Source organism: Lissotriton helveticus, chromosome 8 (genome assembly GCF_964261635.1).
Source record: "Lissotriton helveticus chromosome 8, aLisHel1.1, whole genome shotgun sequence".
Taxonomy (NCBI): domain Eukaryota; kingdom Metazoa; phylum Chordata; class Amphibia; order Caudata; family Salamandridae; genus Lissotriton; species Lissotriton helveticus.
Window position 1 is genome coordinate 848,397,825 of NC_136069.1, and position 23,583 is coordinate 848,421,407.

Here is a 23,583-nt window from a genome sequence, read left to right on the forward strand (position 1 = left end):
CAGTCTGGTCCCCCGTGAGCGTGGGAAGAGCGAAGTCCCGCAAGAACTCCGCGCAATCAGATTCAGTTCTGGTGCATACCGGGGTGTACACCGCCTCATAATATGAGGTGAAGGCCTCCGCTATGTCCACCCCTGCCGATACCAGGGTTCCCGCCCCATCGCGCACCTCCGCGACCCAGGATCGCTCCTGATCCCGGCGTTCCAACCACGCCCGCAGCTTCATACTCTTGTCCCCGGCATCATATATCAGATGCTGCACCGCCAGGCAGTAGGCCCGTGCCTCACCCTCCGCCAGTGACCGGAGCTCTCGCTGCTTGAGGGCCAACTCATGACTATGCTCCGTCGATGGGGTCCCCCAACACCTCTCTCCAACTCCTCCACCTCCCACTCCAACTGCACCATCTGGAGCGCCTCTTCCTTCTTTTTCGTACCAATCAGCCCCTGGGCCTGACCCCGCAGCACGACCTTTAATGCTTCCCATATGATTACCTGGGAGTCGACCGAGCCCTGATTTTCCTCGAAGTAGAGCTGGGAGCCCTCCCGCAGTTTGTCCACTATTGAGTAGTCTTTGAGGTGCCATGTGTCTATCCGCGGATAGGCCGCTCTTGTCGTAACCGCCCCCCTGAGAGTGACCCCCACTGGTGATCTATCTGATATCCCCCTGGCCATGATACACAAATCCATAAAGTCACCCACCAGTAAAAAGTGTACTGCCTTTGTGTGGGGTGATGTACCCGCCAGATGTCGATGAGGCCCAACGCAAAGGTAAATCCACTCAAACCCGCCTCCCCTCTGTGGCCTTGTCCCTCCCCCGAGCGGTCCAGATCTGAGTGCATAACTGCATTAGTGTCGCCACCTAGTATCAAAGTACCCCCTGGAAGCTCCGCCAAATGGGACCCCAATTTCGTGTATGACAAGGCATGCAGTCCCGGTGGAATGTAGCAGGAGATCAACAGTAATGCGCAACCCTCCCATTTGGCTACCAGTGTCACCAAACAACCAGAGTCCTCCCATTTGCCTGTGACAATCAGTGGGAGGGCTGTGCGGATTAAAATTCCCACCCCCTAAAGCCTGACGAAAACCCGGAGTGGGCTAGTAGCTTGTAACTAAACCGGTCTAGCGCCTTGCATGTCTTCCCTCTCAGGTGAGTCTCCTGTAGGAAAACTATGTCTGGGCCGTGGCATTTCAAATACTGCAGAATTAGTGTGCACTTTATTTAATTGCCCAGCCCATTAACATTCCATGACCAGATTCCTTCGATCCCCTGCTGGAGCTCAAGGACCACCCATTTTAGCTGCCGTACGCACACACCTGGAGCAAAACAGAAACATACCCACAACATGTTATGTTATGTTATATTGAGTTTGTATAGCGCACGGCTACTCTGAAAGAGTGTCCCGGCGCTTTCCACAGGCAGCTCGGTGTAGAATAACACAAGGAACAACAGATACAAAGAAAGAAAAGAAAAACCCACCAGAAAAAGCCTAAAGATTAAAAGCCTAAAGATTAAAAAGCCAGGTCTTCAGGCTCTTCCTGAACTGAAGCAGATTGGAGGTGCTGCGTAGCGCCAGCGGAAGCGAGTTCCACAACTGGGGAGCCTTGAAGCTGAAGGAGCGCCCCCCAGTGCGGGCCTTCCTCACACGCGGGACCACGGCATTAAAGAGAGATTCGGACCGCAGTGAGCGGGCTGGGCGATATAAGGCCAATCTTCGCTGCAGGTATCCAGCACCTAAACCAAACAATGCTTTGTGCATCAGCGTCAGGGATTTAAACATGATCCGCTTCCGGATAGGCAGCCAGTGAAGCGTATGCAGCAACCCAGAAGCTAGTGCATGCCTATGCAGGCCAAAAATGGCGCGGGCAGCAGAGTTTTGTGCCACCTGCAGGCGCTGGACCAGATAATCAGGAAGGCCAAGGAAAAGGGCGTTGGCGTAATCCAACCTGGATCCAATGAGCGCTTGCACAGTAATGCGCCTATGCTCCACAGACAGCAGTGGTAGAAACTTGCGGAGCATCTTCAGAATGCCGAAACAGGTGCCGGCCAGCCCAAGGACATGAGCTCTCAATGAAAGCTTGTTGTCCAGCTTGACACCAAGGTTTTTGGCGACCTGTGATGACTGTGCGGGAGGACACATGTCAGACGGCCACCATTGCCGCCATTCAGGGTCGGTGACACAGCCAAAGAATAAGACCTCCGACTTACTGGAGTTGGCCTTCAAACTGTTCCGCTGGAACCAGTCGAAGACCATTCCCAGACAGCCCCGAATACTCTCTCCATCAAATGCCTGGTCTTTACCGCATGTGAAGAGGAGTTGCGTGTCGTCGGCGTAGGACACGATCTGGGCCCCATAGGCCTCCACCGCAGCCGCCAAAGGGGACATGGAGATGTTAAACAACGACGGGCTCAACACAGAACCCTGTGGAACCCCGACTCCCAATGGCGGCATCTCGGCGGAGCTCTGGGAAACCCAGATCGTCTGGCGGCGGTCTTCAAGAAAAGATGTAAACCATTTGAACACCGTCCCCCTAATGCCGATGTCATAAAGCCTGGCGAGAAGCGCCTCATGGGGGACGGTGTCAAAGGCCGCCGACAGGTCCAACATGACTAACATGGCCTTGCCGCCCACATCCAAGGTCTCCCTGATGATCTCCGAGACCTCCAACAGCGCCGTTTCCGTGCTGAAATTAGGACGGAATCCGGATTGGGATGGATGGAGCAGATTGTTGGCTTCCAAAAAGCTCGACAAGACGCCATGGACATGTTTCTCTGTGATCTTGGCCAGAGCCGGGAGAAGTGAAATTGGCCTATAATTGGCCAGAACCTCGGCATCAAGACCAGGCTTTTTCAGGAGGGGGATTACCATCGCCCTTTTCCAGGTGCGTGGGACACTCCCCTCCCTCAAGGAGGCATTGAGGATAGGGTTGACCAGGGGGTTCACCACCGCCGCCATCCCGGCCAAGTGGCGAGCCTGATTTAAGACTGGCCAACAGCACCCGGGACGCATCGCTGGAAACGGCTGGAAAGGCTGACAGCACAGCTACAGGCATGGACGGTAACCCATGTCCCGCCCCGGGGCCGCAGCAACCCTCCTCCGAGCTCTCCAAGAAGGAGGCCTGAATCGCCTTGATCTTGTTGGTAAAAAAACTGGCGAGATCACACGCCCACGCATCCGATGATACTGGCGGGGGTGAGTGGGAGCTAGGGGTCGTGAACTCCTTCACAATGGTGAAGATCTCCTTACAGGAGTTCGCCGACGCCTCAATCCTCCTAGCAAGATATTCTTTCTTAATACCTAGGATATCCCGGTGATATGCCTTCACAACCGCCCTATAGGCAATTTTAGCCTCCCCGTCATACTGAAGGCGCCAAGCCCGCTCAGCAACCTTACATTGGCTGCGAGCCACACGCAGCGCCTCCGTGAACCACGGCGCAGATTGCCGTATTACCGTGGAGCGGGGGCTGCCTTAGGGGCAAGATTCTCCAACCTTTCAGTCAACCACAGCTGCAGAGCCTCAGTGTCTCTTTCCAGATCCCCCCGAGAGGTGGCAGGGATGTTCCGTGAGCGCCTGCTCCAACATATCAGGTGTCACTCTGTGCAACGCTCTCGAGGCTGGTCTAGGCAGCGTGGGGGCGCTGTTGTCCGGCCGCCCATTCTCCAGCACATCCCTCCCCTCCCCCCCCCCAACCATACCTCCCACCCTGCTCAGTGGGCCCCCCAACCACCCACCATCGTAATACGCAGAGTGCCTGTCGCCCCATAACCCCACAAACAATAAAATCAGGGAACACGAGGCTGAAACCGCCAAAGAGGTCATAATGTAGAAACGGAGTACACACCCCCCTGGAAAGTTTTGCTAAACAGCCCCCCCCCCACACCTCCCCAACTTTAAACATTGTACCGAAGTCTCTGGAAGTCAGTCATATGGCTCCGCAACAGTCCAAGGCCTCCAAAGTCGCAGACCTCCACGGATCTTCAGCCCCATACCCCACAGACATCGAGAGGTTGGGACCCCCCGGGCAAGCCACCCTCTTACCTCCGGTGGCCAGGCCCCTCTCACACAATGCTGCTCAGTTCTATCACTTCAGATGAGTGTCCTGTCCGAGGAAGATCTTGTGACTGGGTGGTGCTAGTCCGGGCCCCCTGGTCCTTGTTGTGCTGGGACGAGCATTGCGATCCGCCTTGGCGGCCCACAGTCCGCCATCCTTCCATCCAGTCGCTCGCCTCCTCCGATGAATCAAAGAAGTACGTCTTCTCCCCATCGATGACCTTTAGGCGTGCCGGAAACAGCCTAATGTACTTCACTCCATGATCTCTAAGGGCCCATTTCACTCCATCAAATGACCTGCGTTGACGCTGCACTTGCAACGTGAAGTCCGCGAAGAAACGGACGGTGGCATTCTCGAGCTGCAGATCGCCGGACACCCTCTGCCTGCAGGATGGCATCGCAATAGTTCAGGATCCGCGCTATGATGGTACGTGGGGGGCTCCCGCCCCCCCCCCTCCCCCAGCGCCCGGTGGGCGCTCTCAACCGAGAAGAAATTGGAGAGGCGCTTCGGCTTGAGGTGGTTGAGTATCAGGTCCTCAACAAAGTAGTCCATGGAGGGGCCCTCGAGTCCCTCCGGGACCCCCACGATGCGGACATTGTTGCGCCTCGCCCGGCCCTCCTGATACTCGAGGCGGGCGGCGATGTCTGCCTTATTCCTTGTGAGCGCGGCAACCTGCTCCTCGAGCCTTTTCGTCTTTGATTGTAGGCTGCCTATACCGCTCTCAGCCTCCGACACCTTATCCAACATTTTGCTAAAGTCTGACCTCTTCCGTCATTGAGCCAAGTTTGGGCTCCACCTCCTGCCACCTCGCCCTGCATGCGTTCACTTCGCGGGGCCTCCTCTCTGTCCACATTGACGGTGTAATTATCCATTGAGTTCGTTCAGCTCTGAGTTAAAGGTCGTTTGTGACCCATAGTGCAATCACCCTCCGCGCCACTCACTGTCTCTGGCTGAGCTCCACTCCACGGCCCGTACACTGGTCTCTCCGCTGGGCCCCGCTCGGCCGACACCCCAACAACAGTAGGGCACCCACCGTGGGCCCTCGCTGCACTTGTGGAACTAACTTATCCGACTATGTCCACCGGGCCCCGTCCAGGCCGCTCCGCCACCCACTCTCAGGAGCGTACTAGGGCCCCAGACCCACACGTCTGGCACCTCACGGTCCGCAAGTCACCGTTCGCGTGTTGCAGGCCCCACTCACACCGCCGCAACCTCGGTCTGTCCAGTCCCACTTACTGCATTGGGCCCTCTGTGAAGCGCACTCAGCCCCACCAAACCACCAGCCTCAATTCCCTGCCGGCCAGCCCGGCCTCCTCCAGCCCAATGCTTCCTGGCACCACACTGACGTGTGCTGGTCCCTAAGGATGGGGGGGGCGCACACCTCCCGCAGGTCGTGTCTGTTAGAAGCCGGGACCCTCCTGGCGTCCGCACTCAGCCCAGCAGTGTCTCTGAAGGCCTTGCAGCAATCCGCCTGCCTGCGCCCGAGGTAGGGGCGAAGTCAGCTCACTACTGACAATCACCGCCGCTGCAGGGGTCAGTGCGGGAGCAGCTGCACCTCTCTAGGCGGCGTAGTGGTCAATGCGCCGCTGCCCCCGCAGTCTCACCGCCTCTCTCACAACTGCCCTGCCGGGCGTCGAATCTTCAGCGCAGGCCCTGCCGCCGCGCTAACTGCATCCAGGAGGGGAAGAGCAGGCACACTCCCACCAGCGTCCTCCACCAACCTGCTCACTTGCGACCCGGGCTCTCAAACTTCAAGCTCCGCCCCATCTTATCCTCTCTGAGCCGCGGACGCCCGCAGCCACCAACGGAGTTGAACACGGGGTCTCGCTGCAAATTGACATCGCCAGCCGCCGCACTGTTTCTTCCGACAGGGTATACAACCTTTACCACGCAACTTTTACCACGACCTACCTTTACCACGCAACTTTTACAACGCAGGACCCTTTACCACGCATACCATTACAACGCAGGTATTTACAACGCAGATACCTTTACAACGCATACCATTACAACGTAAGTATTGGTAAGTATATAATTTTAGTTAAAATATTTTAGGTTTGGGTTTTGGGTAAATGGGTATTTTTAGGGTTCAGGGTCAGTTTTCAGTTTTTGGGTAAAGGGGTATTTTTAGGGTTCAGGGTTAGTTTTCAGTTTTTGGGTAAAGGGGTATTTTTAGGGTTCAGGGTCAGTTTTCAGTTTTGGGTAAAGGGGTATTTTTAGGGTTCAGGGTAAGTTTTCAGTTTTTGGGTAAAGGGGTATTTTTAGGGTTCAGGGTCAGTTTTCAGTTTTTGGGTAAAGGGGTATTTTTAGGGTTCAGGGTTAGTTTTCAGTTTTTGGGTAAAGGGGTATTTTTAGGGTTTAGGGTCAGTTTTCAGTTTTTGGGGTACAGGGGTATTTTTAGGGTTCAGGGTTGGGTTTGGGTTTTGGGGTACAGGGGTATTTTTAGGTTTCAGGGCTGGGTTTGGGTTTTGTGGTTCAGGGGTATTTTTAGGTTTCAGGGCTGGGTTTGGGTTTTGGGGTACAGGGGTATTTTTAACATATATATTTAAAAATAAATAAATATTAATATAAATAATTAAAATATTAAATATTAAAATAATAATTTATTAATGAAAAAAAATATTATTAATAATTACATTATTTTACCATATTATTTACTTACCTATACTTACGTTGTAATGGTATGCGTTGTAATAGTACCTGCGTTGTAGTGTATTGCGTTGTAAAGGTATTCGTGGTAAAGGGTCCTGCGTTGTAAAAAATGCGTGGTAATGGTCTGCGTGGTAAAAGAACGCGTGGTAACGTCATATATCCTTCCGACAGCAGCAGGTGTCAGCAGGATGCACGGAAGATGCCGGATTAGGGGTGTATGGGAAGGATATGGCTCGCTGCTCACTCAGTGTGCAGCCATCTACCTTGGCTGCAGGCCACACCCCCCTCAGTCCATCATTTTTGACCCACCATGCCATATCAGTTTTCACCAACCCATATGCTTATCAGTCTTGACCGTTCCTCAGTAGGAGCATTCCAGCCCAAACTGCCAGGCCAGGTCCTCCCTGAATCTAATTTGGGCGCAACCTGTCTTGGGTTGCTTGTGTTCTCTTTCAGGGAGGGCCTGGCAGTTCGGGATGGACTATTCCTATTGGAGCACGGTCAAGACTGATGCACATATGGCTGGGTGAAACTGAGGTAGTGTGATGGGTAAAAAATGAATGATGGACTGGGTTGCAGCCAGAGTGTTTGCCTGTGGCTGAGATTAATTGAAGCATTCCATCCATGACCTTGTTGTTGTTGCAGTACAACGTGTATGCCCAGACATGGGTCTTGTGCTTATTGTGCTACTGGAACCAAGTTATATCCAACTGATGTATCCTAATATGGGTGAAACTGGTCTTGGATTGCTTGTGTTCTATTACAGGGAGGACAAGGCTGGACAGTTCAGGCTGGGCTGTTCCTATTGTAGCAGGGTCAAGACTGATTTGCATATAGCTGGGTTCAAATTGAGGTGGCATGGTGGGTGAAGAACGATAGACTGGGATGCAGCCTGAGTTATTGCCAGTGACTGAGATTAGGTGAAGCATTCCATCCATCACCTTGTTGTTACAGAATGTGAGATCATGGACAGGCAGCTCCTTTTTTTTTTGTTTAGGTGTATAGGATTGGTCACACCTTTGTAGCTGTCCCTAGATCTGTCCTAATAAGGTTCATTCAAATTTGTGTGATTTCAACACCCATCCACACCCAAGGTTTTTGCTGGCAGGAGGGTAAAGGAAAGATCAACACAGGGGTGCAGACAGTTGAAAAGGAAGACCTCTGACTACCAGTAAGCCCTATGGAGCAAACTTAATAGTAACATACAGTGGGGGTAGTTATGGGTACCCCACATCTCTGGCACCCACATGCTCCTTTACAACACCCTATCCCTTCAACGGTAGGCGGTTTCCCTGCTGGGGTGCAGGTAAAAATAGCCTGTACCTAATCTGCAACAATTACCTGCCTCCAGGCATTATTCATGTCACTGCCAGATTAAGGGTGCAGTTGTTATCCACAATAAAAGGAGTACTGCTTTGGATGTTACCCAACATTGCCCAGCACTTTATTAATGAGCTTCACACCATCATTTCTGGAACCCATCAAGGGACTCATCTCATAATGCTCCTTAACTGGAAAATTTACCAGATGGTTCGGAAAGAGAACATGAGGAGCAGGCTGGCATAAGTCCATTGCCATATTACAGTGGTTCCCACATAGAGGGTCTGTAATTAAAACAAGCACTGGCGTTGCCAATAGGTCTCGCATTAGGAAAGTTTGAGCTATTGGTATTGTAAATGACATTTTTTTTTTGTGTTGGTTTTGAAAATAGCGAAATTAATAGCTTTGTCATTTACACTGCCAATAGTTATAACTTTTGCAAATTTGATACCTATAGTATTTGTAATGCAATATGTGTTGCATGTACGTGACTTACATGTATTGATATTACAAATAACAATGTTTTTTATTTTTTTTAAATAAAAGTTATTGTCATTTATAATGGCAATAGCTTACATTTTGTAAATAACTTTTGTGAAGATTATGTTTAGGGTATTTTATTGTGACAAAAATCCAAGAACAGAAGTGAAATATTAACATATTTTTGTGACATTTGTAATAAAGCTTGAAAAATTGAGAGAACATATTTGAACCAGTTGTTGTTGATTGGTTGCACAGATTGATGCTGTGGTGGCGCCGAGTGATGTTGTGGTGGCGCCGAGTGATGTTGTGGTGGCGCCGAGTGATGTTGTGGTGGCGAACGAGTGATGCTGTGGTGTTCCGTGATGCTGTGGTAGCCCATAGTGATGTTGTGGTGCCCCTGAGTGATGCTGTGGTGGTGCTGAGTGATGCTGTATGCTATGCTATGTTTTGTTTTGCTATCCTATGTTTTGTTTTGTTATGCTATGCTATGTTTTATTATGCTATGATATGTTTTGTTTAGTTTTACTATGCTATGTTTTGTTGTGTTTTGTTAAGCTATGCTATGTTTTGTAGTGTTTTGCTATGTTTTGTTATGCTATGTATTGTTGTGTTTTGTTATGCTATGTTTTGTTATGTTATGCTATGTTTTGTTATGCTATGCTGTTTTGTTTTGTTATGCTATGCTATGTTTAGTTTTGCTATCCTATGCTTTGTTTTGTTATGCTATGCTATGTTTAGTTTTGCTATCCTATGCTTTGTTTTGTTATGCTATGCTATGTTTTGTTGTGTTCTGTTATGCTATGCTTTGTATGCTATGCTTTGTTGTGTTTTGCTGTGCTATTCTTTGTTTTGCTCTGCTATGTGTTGTTGTGCTATGTTTTGTTGTGCTATGCTTTGTTATGCTATGCTTTGTTATGCTGTGTTTTGTTATGCTATGCTATGCTTTGTTATGCTATGCTTTGTTATGCTATGTTTTGTTATGCTATGCTATGTTTTGTTGTGTTTTGTTATGCTATGTTTTGTTGTGTTTTGTTATGCTATGTTTTGTTATGCTATGCTATGTTTTGTGATGCTATGTTTTTTGTTATGCTTTGTTATGCTATGTTTTATGCTATGCTATGTTATGTTGTGCTATGCTATGTTTTGTTGTGTTTTGTTATGCTATGTTTTGTTATGCTATGCTATGTTTTGTGATGCTATGATGTTTTTTGTTATGCTATGCTTTGTTATGCTATGTTTTGTTATGCTATGCTATGTTTTGTTGTGCAATGCTATGTTTTGTTGTGTTTTGTTATGCTATGTTTTGCTATTGGTTGTGTGGTTGTGTGTGTGGTTGTGTGGTTGTGTGTGTGTGGGGGTGTGTGTGTGGGGTTGTGTGTGTGGGGGGTTGTGGGTTTGTGTGTGTGTGTGTGTGTGGGTTTGTGTGCCTGTACCAAGTGCCTTATGGCATGGTGCAGCACCATGCAAGAACAAACGGAATTCAGTCTGCTAATTATATAAATCCTTTTTTGTGAAGCTGATTTTCTTTGATTTCTAACCAAACGTGCAAGAGAAACGAAGACATTAGGAATGAAAGAATTGGCAAGGACTTAAAAATCTTGAAATCGCTGGTTTGAAGCGTCTGCCGTACCTCTGCGGTGCAGAAAAGGGGGGTGGTGATGAACAGAGTGTCTGAATTAAGCAGACCACTCTTACCCAGTCCAAAGATCAGGGCTTGATCCATCACCGTTATTTATCTCACTGCCCCATCCCAGCTCAGAACCTGGCTATATGCAAATTAGTCTGTCCCTGGCCCAGTGCATCATGGGAACAGGGCAGACCAAACTACCAAGCCAATTCTTCACCAGAAAGGAGACAAGCTACCGGGGACCGGTTTCTGGCATTTCAGCCTCTTCGGCCCGGCTTGCTTGAATCCTGATGGAGCAGTGAGAAAGGGACTCATGTCTGAGTATACCCTGCCACACCTATAGTGGCCAAAAACGATTCAGAAAAGGGGGGTGGTGATGAACAGAGTGTCTGAATTAAGCAGACCACTCTTACCCAGTCCAAAGATCAGGGCTTGATCCATCACCGTTATTTATCTCACTGCCCCATCCCAGCTCAGAACCTGGCTATATGCAAATTAGTCTGTCCCTGGCCCAGTGCATCATGGGAACAGGGCAGACCAAACTACCAAGCCAATTCTTCACCAGAAAGGAGACAAGCTACCGGGGACCGGTTTCTGGCATTTCAGCCTCTTCGGCCCGGCTTGCTTGAATCCTGATGGAGCAGTGAGAAAGGGACTCATGTCTGAGTATACCCTGCCACACCTATAGTGGCCAAAAACGATTCAGAAAAGGGGGGTGGTGATGAACAGAGTGTCTGAATTAAGCAGACCACTCTTACCCAGTCCAAAGATCAGGGCTTGATCCATCACCGTTATTTATCTCACTGCCCCATCCCAGCTCAGAACCTGGCTATATGCAAATTAGTCTGTCCCTGGCCCAGTGCATCATGGGAACAGGGCAGACCAAACTACCAAGCCAATTCTTCACCAGAAAGGAGACAAGCTACCGGGGACCGGTTTCTGGCATTTCAGCCTCTTCGGCCCGGCTTGCTTGAATCCTGATGGAGCAGTGAGAAAGGGACTCATGTCTGAGTATACCCTGCCACACCTATAGTGGCCAAAAACGATTCAGAAAAGGGGGGTGGTGATGAACAGAGTGTCTGAATTAAGCAGACCACTCTTACCCAGTCCAAAGATCAGGGCTTGATCCATCACCGTTATTTATCTCACTGCCCCATCCCAGCTCAGAACCTGGCTATATGCAAATTAGTCTGTCCCTGGCCCAGTGCATCATGGGAACAGGGCAGACCAAACTACCAAGCCAATTCTTCACCAGAAAGGAGACAAGCTACCGGGGACCGGTTTCTGGCATTTCAGCCTCTTCGGCCCGGCTTGCTTGAATCCTGATGGAGCAGTGAGAAAGGGACTCATGTCTGAGTATACCCTGCCACACCTATAGTGGCCAAAAACGATTCAGAAAAGGGGGGTGGTGATGAACAGAGTGTCTGAATTAAGCAGACCACTCTTACCCAGTCCAAAGATCAGGGCTTGATCCATCACCGTTATTTATCTCACTGCCCCATCCCAGCTCAGAACCTGGCTATATGCAAATTAGTCTGTCCCTGGCCCAGTGCATCATGGGAACAGGGCAGACCAAACTACCAAGCCAATTCTTCACCAGAAAGGAGACAAGCTGCGGTGATCAGGGACGTACAGAAAAATAACCGTGCACTGAGTGTGCTGTGTAGCTCACAGCATTGCGGCTGTGAGTCCTTACGGAGTCTGATAACAAACAGTAAATTGAGGAGGGAAGCACTGTGCGCCCTGATGGCAGATGAGTGTGAAGGGTAGAAAGAAACGCGAGAGCGCACGAGCAGGCTTCTGCTGCAAACACGCTGAATTGTTTGGGTCTGGTGTATATAAGGGGCTGCGGACCCAGATTGGTGGGGGGCAGTAACCCCGCAGAACGCTCGGCCTGTTTGTTGGGGGTCTCTCTCTGTGTTATGAGCCCAATGGAGGAGAGAAGCAGATACAGAGAGAGAGAGAGAGAGAGAAAGTCAGACAGGAAAGAAGGAGTCAGTCAAAGAAACACACCAGAGCGCGGAGAGTCAGAGAAAGAGAGAGGAAGGCAGGAAAGAGAGCGAGATAGTCAGAAGGCAGGAAAGTGAGCGAGATAGTCGGTGACGGGCAGAGGTGGGGTGGGGGGGAGCAAGCGATAGTGGTGGCGATCAGGGAGTGAGACAGTGCAAACACGTGGGTGTTTTGGTGAGCAATAGAGACGCCCGAGAAGGGAATAGAAAAAGATGCGTGGAGGGAAGCCGGATGGGGGCAGGAGAGCCTGGTGGGGGGGGGCGGGAATGCGAGCGAGGGGAGGAGAAGTGTGGCAGGACTTCTCTTCTCATTAAGTGTTTTCAGTTAAGGTCATCCAGCTGGGCTGCAAGCAGACACTTACCCATAGATAGTGGAAAAGATGGTGAGAAGATGTAACAAACCCTTCAATGTACGGTTGTGGTATGGTAAGACAAAGCTTGGAAAGGTCGGTAAAAGGAGTTTGGCAAGGATGTCTTCTTGGGTTATAAACAGAGAAATAAATAAAGCAGGCAAGAATAACAAGAGCGTAAAGGGAGACTGAAAGTACGGCCGGCCACCGGCCAGCCATGAATAATTAGGGGAGGAGAAGCCGCACAGCACACGCTGGGAGAAGCCCTTTGATGTGCTGTGCGGCCGAAGAAAAATTCAATTAGGAGGGAGGGAGGGAGGCTGATGCGCGTGCTTGTTTGGTCACGTGATTCACGTGAACTCAAAGAAAACCGCACGAAGAAACCCTTGGTTTCACGAGCATTTTGAGCACTTGAATTCTCGCTCCGCTCAATACGCATGCGCATTGATAGGTCGCGAGACCTAAAAATATATAACCCACTTTATTGAAGGTTTTGCGGCAAGAAACATAGTATCACAGTTCAATAAAGTTCGATATGCATGCTCAACAATGCAGCAAGCCCAGTTATCATTATTGCAATACATCACAGGGCCAAATTGACGGTCCATAATAGCTACACCATTTACTCCATATTCGGCCATGCTTTTGAGGATCGCGGCAAGCGTAAAAAAATTGGCTTCTCCTGGTGAGCGCACCAGTCCATCCCCATGCGCCAGCACCTGACTGTCTTTGGTTTTTGATTTTTTTTCAGGTACGAGTCACGTCCCGTTCAGTGACCAAACAGCCACCCCCCCATAAACATTCACTCAGTCCAAGAGCACCCAATCTCCACCAACCCCAACAGCACAATACTGAGTGTGAGTTCTAGGGTGCGGCCAAAGACAGAGAAAGTACTCAAATTTACCCGATCCCAAAAGGGCCTCAACACTGGACACTCCCAGGCTACATGGAAGAAATCTGCTGCTGAAAGTGCCCAACAGTGCACCTTCTGCCTGAGCGTCGGGAAGCAAGAGCTGTAAGCGCCGTGGGGTGAGGTATGTCGCATGCAGGCAATTGAATTGAACCATACACAGTGCAATTAAATTGCCAACTCTCTGGGTGCCACACAGGCCTTCCTCCATTCCTCTTCATCCAGTTCTACCACCCAGGCCTCCCACCTGTGCTTAGTCCGCTCAAGGCTGTCAGGGGCATGGATGACCAGCGAGAAATAGATCACCGAGGATGCTAACTTACCCAAACGCCCAAAGAAAACCTTTTGTCTCTAGCAGACTGAACTTAGGTAGCGAATCACCTAGGAGATCGTGGGCCTACAAAGTGTGGTGTAATTGGAGGTACAGTCTGTAATTTTTAAATTGATCTCCCTGACACCTGCGGAAGCCACAGAGGAGTTGGACTATTGCTTCCATTACCTTATAATACTTTATTTGGCTAAGTGGTAGATTGCAAACTGATCAGTAGACTTTGTGATGGGAGGGTTAAGGTTCAGGTGTGCCCTAAATACTGATTTTAGGGACGTTACGGGGGTAAGAAGGTAGAAGCCAATGGGCTACTTACCTTTATGGTGTCCACACCCTTTGTATGCCCACTCCCTCTGAGGAGGCGGCATATTACCAACCCCATTGGCTAGAGTCTTTGACAACAATGTGGAGGCTTTTCAAAGAAAGGGGTCTTTTCAGCTCATGCACTTAGGGGTGGCCCTGGCTGAGAGGGGGCACACCTCTCCTGCTCACTAATTTTCCTACTGACCTTGCCGCCAAAACTGGGGCTTGGTCAGGGGCGTGGGCATCTCCACTAGCTGGAGAGGCCCTGGTCAATAAAATAAAGGGCAGGAAGCCTTTGAGACTTTCTATGCTGTTCATGCTTGGGGGTAGGTGTGAAGCACCTCTACGTAGAGCAGGCTTTGTTTCCGACCCACAAGAGCAAAAGACTCCCATCTAAGGGTGTCAAAAACATGCCTACAGGTAGCAGGCTGGCAAGGACCAGCCACGCACACACTAGCGAGTTGGTCAGATTTCAGGGGGGCACCTCTGAGGTGCCCTCTGGGTACATTGCTTAATAAATCGAATTTGCATCAGTGTGGGTTTATTAAACTGAGATGTTTGGTACCAAACATCTTGGAATTCGGTGAAGCCATCATGGAGCTGTGGAACTTGTATTGCAAGCCCCTAGCCGATGTACTTGGTATGGATTCACTTTGCACTTAAGTCTAAGAATGGACTTAGACCCTATAGGGGCATATCTGCTCATGCAGTTATGCCCTCACATGAGGTATAGTGCACCCTGCCTGGGGGCTGTAAAGTCTGCTGTAGGGGTGACTTACCTATGCCTTTTGCAGTGCTGGTAGGCCTGGTGCACAGGGATGTGTGCAATGTTTTTTTTTTTAATTTATTTTTATTATGAATAAAACATAAACAAACAAGGCAATAAAAGCAGTACAGCTGGATATGTGCTCTGGGAGGAGGGAACGTACGCTACAGTTAATACAGATCATCAATGCAAGGGGGGGAGGAGCAGGGGGAAATCAGACTTCTATTACATTGCAGCCTAAACAGCATTAGGAATGTCGGGTCAGAGGGAAAGAGGAACACCTGGAATATCAGCGAGGGGTGGAGTACATATAGCCCCCCGGTAGGAATTCCATTGGCCCCAGAGTTTGCCCCACTTCTTTGGTCTGCCACGTGCCACATACACCATCTTCTCTCTAAACATACACCAGTCCATGTTCTCCTTCCATGCCAGGACCGTAGGCGGTCTCTGGGAACCCCACAACTGCGCAATGTCTCTCTTGGCCACCATATTCCGAAGGGTCGCCCACTGAGTCTGCGCCACATCATAATCAGTCGGTTCCCAAACATTCAACAGACAATGCCTGGCTTCAGGCAACAGCGCAACACCCGTGACCTTCTCCATCACAGCATGCACTCGATTCCAAAACACTACCACTTCCGGGCATTCCCAAGTGATATGGAGGAAAGTACCAACTGAACCGCAGCCATGCTTACAGAACCCATCCACAGAATAACCCATACGAATCAGGCGGGGGCCGGTCACATAAACCCGATGCAGGATCTTAAGTTGTACGAGTCGGAGACGGGCCGGAATCGCGACCTCCTTAGGTGAGGATATCGCCGATTGCCAGTCCTTGTCATCTAACTCTAGACCGTCACTGGTCCAGACCTCTCTGAGTTGCGCCAACAGGTCAACCCGATCGTTAATCAATTTCTTATATCTCAGAGAAATAGTGCTGTCGGGAACATATCCGTCAAGCACCCGATCTTCGAGCGGGGACGATTTTGGGATAACAATACCTTCAGGAAAAACCGAACTCAAGGCGTGGCTAATCTGCACATAACGGAAGAATTCCTTGTCGCTCAGCTCATATTCTACCTTCAACTCCTCAAAAGTCTTAATCCTACCCTTGGCCCAGAGATCACTTACCCTAGAAATACCAATCATATCCCACTTCTCAAAACCTTTTGTCGTCCATAGGCTGCCCAGTCTTTCAGAGTCATAGAGCGGAGTCGCCCGGGTCAGTCGGTCCTTACATCCCATTGCCGCAGTCGCACAATGCCACACCCGCACCACTATCTTAGTGGGTCCTGAAAGTTTCCCTCCATCCGATTTGGAATACAACACCCTTTTATAGTCTCCACTCGGTAGCAGCCACCTATCCATCTCGAACGCAGGATTTAACGCAGGACCGTACATTCCATGGTTGATCGCTCCCAGCTGAGAGGCCCAATAGTATCGCCTAATATCCGGAAGTGCAATACCGCCATCTTACCAGGGAACCGTCAGTTTGGCGAGGGCAATCCGCGAACGCCCATCCCATATCAACCGCCTCTGCAAACTCTCCACCTCCCGGAAATAGCTCGCCGGGATGACATCAAACGTGTTCTGTAGCGCGTATAAAAACCGCGGCAAGGACATCATTTTAAAAAGAGCTGCGCGCCCGAGGGTGGACAATGGCAGTCTGCGCCAGGCCATAAAGTCAGATTTTAACCGTTGGAGCGGAGGAAGCAGATTACGATCGTAACGGACCTCGGGGTCTAACGTAATAAAGACCCCCAAGTATTTGAATCCCACCTGCGTCACCTGTATGGGGCAACCGCGCGGCAAAGAGGGAGTGTCGCCGGAAAGTACGTAGACACAAGACTTAGCCCAATTAATCACGAGGCCTGAGTTCCTTCCGAACGAGTTCAACATGTCAAACAATACAATTAACGACTTTCGAGGCGACGTGAGGTACAACAAGATGTCATCTTCATAGAGTGATATTCGATCCTCAAATTCAGGGGTCCACTGAATACCCCTCATCGATGGCTCCCACCGCAGCCATGCAGCCAGGGGTTCCAAGGCGAGGGCAAAAAGCGGGGACAACGGACACCCCTGCCGCGTGCCCCTTCCGAGAACAAAGGACGGAGAAACCCGACCATTCCCCACAATCTGAGCCAACGGTTCCACATACAAAAGTTTCACCCATCCTATGATGTGTGCAATGTTGATTCTTTACTTTTATCTGTACTGAAATGCGCAGGCTGAAATGGCAGTGCATGTGTTTGGTGAGGGGGTCCTGTAGGGTGGCACAATACCCCAGCACTTAGATACCCTCTCTGGTCACATTGCCCTTGGTACCACTGGTACCTTTTACAAAGGACTTATTTGAGTGCCAGAGGTGTGCCAATTATGGAAACAAAGGTACAGTTTTGGGAAAGTACACAGGTACTGGGAACCTGGTTATCAGGAACCCAGTGCACTTTCAAAGGTGCATCAGAGTCAGACAAAAATGGGGTGTAACCATGCCAAAAGGCGTACTTTCCTACACAGGGTTCTCGCATTGCAAATATATTCTGGCCTGTACTGATGTTCCTGTAGTGAATTTCTGACAGTGTATGACCTGCCCTGTGCATTGACATTCCAGCACAATTATCATAACATAAATTGGCTTTAGCTCGGTGAGCTAACTATATCTGGCAAACAAAAATCTATTCTTCAGGTTACATATTCATTCCAAACAGGAGAGCTCAGTGCATTCTTCGTTTGCAGCAGAGATCTTTGTTCGACCTGCAAGTAACCGGTTCGGATCCCAGTAATATGCCATGTCAATTAATGCTTTTAATATCTGTGTAATCTGAATGTCCGCTTTTTCAGTGGCAGTAAGATGATTAAAGAGGTTCATGCACCATTCAAATATTTGGTACCTGCTGATGACAGTTTCCAGCGCCTGGAAGATATATCCGATGATTGATTGCTATTCGTGTACAGGTTGTACCTCACCGGTAAAACTATGCATTTGTGAACAACATAAACGTCGGGATTGTGCCAGACTGATTCCATGCACACCCTCAGGATATGTTGGCCTATAGTCCTGCTAGCTCACAGTGCACCATATGCACCCCTCCCCTTAGAGGGTAACAAATGTGTGTGCAACCGTAGAACATGACCACCCTGATCCACCAAGGAAATCGTAACTGATCAGGAACCCTTTCGTTTTGACTCTTTTATACCCAAGAATATACACAAGAAATACTCAGCAAGGTGTTTCAATGTTTTGATTTTTTTATATCATACATGTGCTGCAATAGTCGATGGAATGAAACAGATTAGCTTAATTAGCATTATGAGAATAGTGAAAGACTAACCATTCCACCATTGTTCTAAAGCTTTGAATATACGCTGGCATATAAATACTGTGTGTAGTTTACTCCTACCTAGTGTTCCCTAACTTAGTCTTGCCTAGTGTGGGTGATCTGCCGGGTGGGCTAACTTCCCCATTAACTGTAGGCAAGTGCCATCAGGCTGTCCGTCTTCGTGTAGAGCTGGAGTAACCAACAGTCGGTGTGAAGGAATGAATAATACAATAATTTTGGTGAAGGTATTTTTAATTTACCTTCCCTGTGTTTTTTAGTTCACAATGAATATATCATACATGCATTGTTTCCTCATAGCCAATAACACCTAATCAATGAATTACAAAATTACACATATGATCACATTCTGTACAAGGACATAAACTCTACAAGAAAAACACAAAGTAACCCTCAATAATAATACAATTTTGATAGTGGCTTCCATGCACATCTGGACAGACCACTCGGAGGTAGTCGTAAACACACACTTCTAAGTCAAAACCACTACTTCTATAATTTACAGTGTGACACTCTATAATTTAGAAGTACACTATATCTCCATTGACTCCTCCTTAAAAGTGTTGTCGACGTGACCACGTTTCAGCCTATCTTCATCTTAGTTGAAGTAAGGGGTGGCTACAAGGGGTTTAGTTTGTGAATCAATTGAAGTGAATGTAGTAATTATTCAAACAAAGTTGTCATAACTCAACTGGAGACTGTGAGGAATTCCCGTGACAGTGATCCCTGACTTTCGTTCGACCTTCCATTTCGTATCCAATATCACGATTGTTTCTGATTTATTCTGGATAGCAGCCAACCTACATCCACATATAAAGCTCTGAATATAAAGAAGAGCGTTAACAGATTCGTTGGGCAACTATTATCAATTCGGAACTAGAATCCATTCCTGAAAATCATCTTGATACCTTTGACGTATCTAAGGGGTTTTATTTTGATGAAAAATTAAGTCCTGATGATGGTCTTATAGATGACAACATACAAGACCGAAACGTCGACCAAAGACATCAACTTCTCAGCATTGTTTGCACTGAAGGACACTATGATGCATTTATGATTTTGGTTTTCCTTATGTATTAATGAAGTTGATGTATTGTTATGAAATGACCAGTTGATATAGATATACTGCTTTTCATGACTTTTACTTGAAAGTTTTGTTCTGTTTTTCGTCCCCATGAAATTTTCTTTGTGATTAACCTCAATACAAATAATTTCAAACATAACCTTTCTCTGCTGTGTGCTTCTTCTCGTTACTGTATTGTTTTACTTGTGTAAAAAACTGGTGATTAATATCAGCGTAATCCTGTGGATACATCTGGTTCAATTTAGTAAAAGAACCTATAAATAATTACTACATTCACTTCAATTGATTCACAAACTAAACCCCTTGTAGCCACCCCTTACTTCAACTAATTACTGCCCAAGCCTACAAGGGTATATTGGGTTTCCCACGTCTTTGATACTATCTTCATCTTAGGCCTCCTCAGGACAGGGTTAAAACATAAATGTATTATCCATATGAGAACAGCTGAATTCATCAGACTCTATGGCCAAGTGTATAATCCTTTACAAGACGATGGAACATCCTCAGCCTGCTGCCTCCCTTGTGGGCATTAGTCCATGGTTGACACCTCCTCTTCTGAGGCGTTCCTTCACTATAACTCTCTTCTGCTGATTTCACGAGGTTTCTCTGAGTGCACGTGTTACTTAATAACTAGAAGCAATGCATCCATCTAAATCCACGTTCGTGTAGAGCTGGACATCCCTCATGTTGGTAAACAGGAATCAGCTGAGCTGGAATTCCGGCGTGCAGTGACCTCTCATTGTTAGCTGAGTGCTCCTCTGATCTAAACAAGGAGGTGGTTCTGTGTATATATAATAAACAGCACCCATGTGGCCATGTCGAAACCCCAGTCAGGCCAATGGTTTGTTCTAGTTTGATAGCTTCGTTGACTACCGGACAAAAACATAAGTGACATTGGCTCTGTGAACTTTATTGCTTGTACAATATTCAAGGTGTCGTGATAGTGTGTCTACGAAGTAGAAATGTAAGTAATGGCGATTCAGAGAATGTTCTCCTGCATTGTCGCGCACACAAATGTATGTCAAAAGTCAGTGTTTAAAGAAACGTGAGCATGGGAGGTTGTGTTTCTTACCAGGCCTATCCTGATCATATGACACTACTACTGAGATGTGTATAATGTCAGTCTCAAGTTCCAATCACAGTATGATGGCATAGGATGTTAGTGTTTCTTGGTTAAATATCTTTTCCGCTGCAAGTGATACGTCCCAGTCGCTATCGAGCAATTTGGCTTGGGAGTTGGTTATCTGGTGTATAGATCTACATGTAATGGATCAGTCGCATTTTTTAACCCCAATGAAAATACTTTCTCCGGTTATTTTGCTCAGCTACGTGTCCTGCATCTTTTAATGGTTGAAAAAATTACTGCAGTTGCAACATTCCACTCCACACAATGTTCATCTATCTGCACGGGTGCTTCCTGCTTAAGCATCGATGTCAACAGGGGATGCTTTAATTTACTGACCTATCTCTGTGGCTGAAGTACTTGGCCAGCAGTTGTAGCAGTTCAAATAATTCTGAACTAACGCTCCTATTAAGAAAATCTATGGGCAACTTTAATACATCATGTTCACATCTTACAGCCAACTCGGGTTTTCGTACTTGTAAGGTTGATACTACAGGAGATCTGAATTGTGTCATATTAGCACCTAATGTTTACAGTTTCATTTAACTGCAGTGTGGTCTAAGAGCTACACTCAGCTCACTTAAACTATAGACCTTAAGGTCCAAACGAACTGGATTTGCTGATGTTTGTTCACTTTGATCTACTGAAAGTGGGAACAGTGCGATTCGAAAGTAAGTCTCAAGTAAGGAGAAACACATTTGTTGGTGCAAAACCAGAATCCTGAAGAATTCCTTGAAGTTGAAATACTGACAGGCGCCGCAACATTTTAGGCCATAATTGTAGATATCTGATCAGCACAGACCAGGCAAGAAATTCTCATTGTGTCCACTGTTTCCGTTGTGAGTAAAATAGCATTGGTTCCGGTTGTATTGTGTTGTGAACAGTTTCAGATGGGACCTGATGGTCTTTTTGACTTATTGCAAAACTTTATGTATGTTTTGCAGTTTTCCCTTAACTAGACTCTTCCACGACGTCAAGGTGGGCGCGTCCGTCCGTTCCACCACGTGTGGAATTCTCCCGCAGCGGGGGAATTCCAGCCGTGTTGAAGCAGCTAGAGTGAAAATAGCCTTGGCACAGAGGTTTTCTCTGCCTTTGCCAGGCTAGCATCTTTGCAAGTCATTGCACTGGAGGACCGTGCCCACTGACCAGGCCTATCCTGTCAAAGAGGTCCCATCTAAAAAATAACCATTGGCAAAGGCAACAAAACATGCCTTTGCCGGTGGGAGATGACCCATTGAGTTTGAAAGTGCTCGTAGGCATTGCTGCGCCAACTGATCAAGACCCGTGCCGTGCTGCATGTACGTAAACCGTGGCAATCTTGGAATTCAACCATCTGAGTTTTATATTTACTGTCCCAACATCAAAACAGCACGCTCAAATATATATATAAAAAAAATCATATTTTGATTAAAAGATAACTGAGCGTCCTGGTTGCATTTTTCAGCTGCTGGGCCCTCGGAAATACGGTAAACACACCTAGAGTGATGGGGTCGATTGTATGTGGGCGGGGGAATGGAGTGAGTGGAATGAAAGGCAGAAGATGCATAAAAGGTGGCAACCGTCCCAATAAAAAAACTAAAACTAATAATCAGGGCATTTTATAATATAAAAAGTAAAGCATTAATGCCAACATGTATGTGGATTTTTTTTTTTTAAGGAGTGTATATCCATGACAGGCTAAGGGCTGATAACGCCCTAATGGACAACCCTTTTAGCCAGCACACGCTGTACCACAGTAGCCATTGACTGAAAGGGGTTGTCCAAAACCCCTTGCTAAATTTGTATGTATTTATGTGTGTTATGTAATGACACATGCTCTCGCCAAACAGCTAAAGCTGTCTGTAGATAAAACCTAAAAAAACAAGTGTTGCGTGAAGTGCCTTTGTGATATCGCTCTCACTTTATTTTATAAGAAACTAGTTTGTACATTTAACTTTATTAATCAGACATTGCCATGCTAATAGATGGTATTTTGCTGTTTGTGAAAATTATATCTATATAAAAAAAAGTAATTTTTAACTTTTTTTATTTTTTTGTCTTGATCTGCTGATTCAGGGAGCTGTTAGTGAGGTAAGGGCAGAGCACTTTCCCGCACTTTCCATGAAGGACTGATCTTGATCAACATATCTATTTTAAATTATGTTTTTGTATGTTCATTTAAATTTGCCTGCCTAATAACCAATGACAATTTAGTTGTCAAAACATCGGTCCTATTCAATTTCTGCTTGATAACCTTAATACTTGTTTTACACTTTTCTCTTTACTGGATATTCGCCGTACGTGATTAAGTCACTTAGTTTGATAAATTATTCTAATATGAAGTTCCTCATAACAGTTGTGATATATATTCCTGTTTGTGTCTAAACATTTTTGCTTTCAGCAATAAAAGACGAAGCCATAAAATCCGGTTTTATTTATTTGTTTAATATTTGCTGAAACCTTTGTATGTACCATGTTATCTTGCAGCTCATGACCCATGCTGCTCTGCTAGATTTAGCTCCGCCTACAGAATTAAACTTGTAGAAGGCCCCCTTGTGCAAGTAACTCAACCCACTTCTATTTTAGGGTCCCATCTACTAGACAATGCATGTGCTGTCTGTTGCTGACATATTGCTTGCTTACGTTGGGCCTCGTGCATGCCCATTGCTTAACATTGGTTGGTTTCATTGTCACTCTCAGTTGCTTGCTTCTTATTCGTTAGTGTGGTCTTTCCGTCCGTTTCTTGCAGATACCCTGGAGCCTGCACTCTTTTCTGAGTCTTTATACTGCACAAGGTTTCAGGGGCTACTTTTATCTTTGTTTGAACATTCTACGAGAGTGCATGTTTTTTCCAGCTAACTCCCTTGCATGCTTCTCCTCCCTGCTCTGTGCTGCTTTCTCTCTCCCGTGTGCTTCTCCATCCCCTTTGTGATGTCCTTGCACTCATGTGCTTCTTCCTCCCACGCTGTTTGCCTGTGTATTCCTACCTCACACCCAGCTCGTAATGTTTTTCTCACCTTCGCGTTCCAGGTTGCTCTCCCTCTCTGCGGTTTGCTCCCAACGAGCCCTCTGAGTTACTTTCCCTCACCCGTACCTTCCGTGTTGCTGCTGGATCCCGATATTGCTTCATACCCCATGTTGCTTCATACCCCATCAGATCCTGTGTTGCTTCTGTACCCCCCCCCCCCCGCCCCTACTCGTTTCCCTTCACCATTCCATAGCTCCCTCCAGTCCTCAGTCTTTAGCTCCGGTAGGGTAAC

At 47.5% G+C, this 23,583-nt stretch overlaps 1 protein-coding gene across 2 annotated transcripts in view; it reads left to right on the forward strand.

Annotated features, from left to right (window-relative positions):
- The window catches only part of LOC144772957 (pyruvate dehydrogenase E1 component subunit alpha, mitochondrial), a 221,110-nt gene that overhangs the window by 14,802 nt on the left and 182,725 nt on the right, over positions 1-23,583 (forward strand). Inside the window, exon 2 of one of the 2 annotated variants that reach the window (XM_078657660.1) lies at positions 22,400-22,414. The exons of the other annotated variant lie outside the window; for it this stretch is intronic. Coding sequence (XP_078513786.1) covers positions 22,400-22,414 — 15 coding nt within the window. The remainder of the gene's footprint in view (positions 1-22,399; positions 22,415-23,583) is intronic. 2 annotated transcript variants of the gene reach the window in all.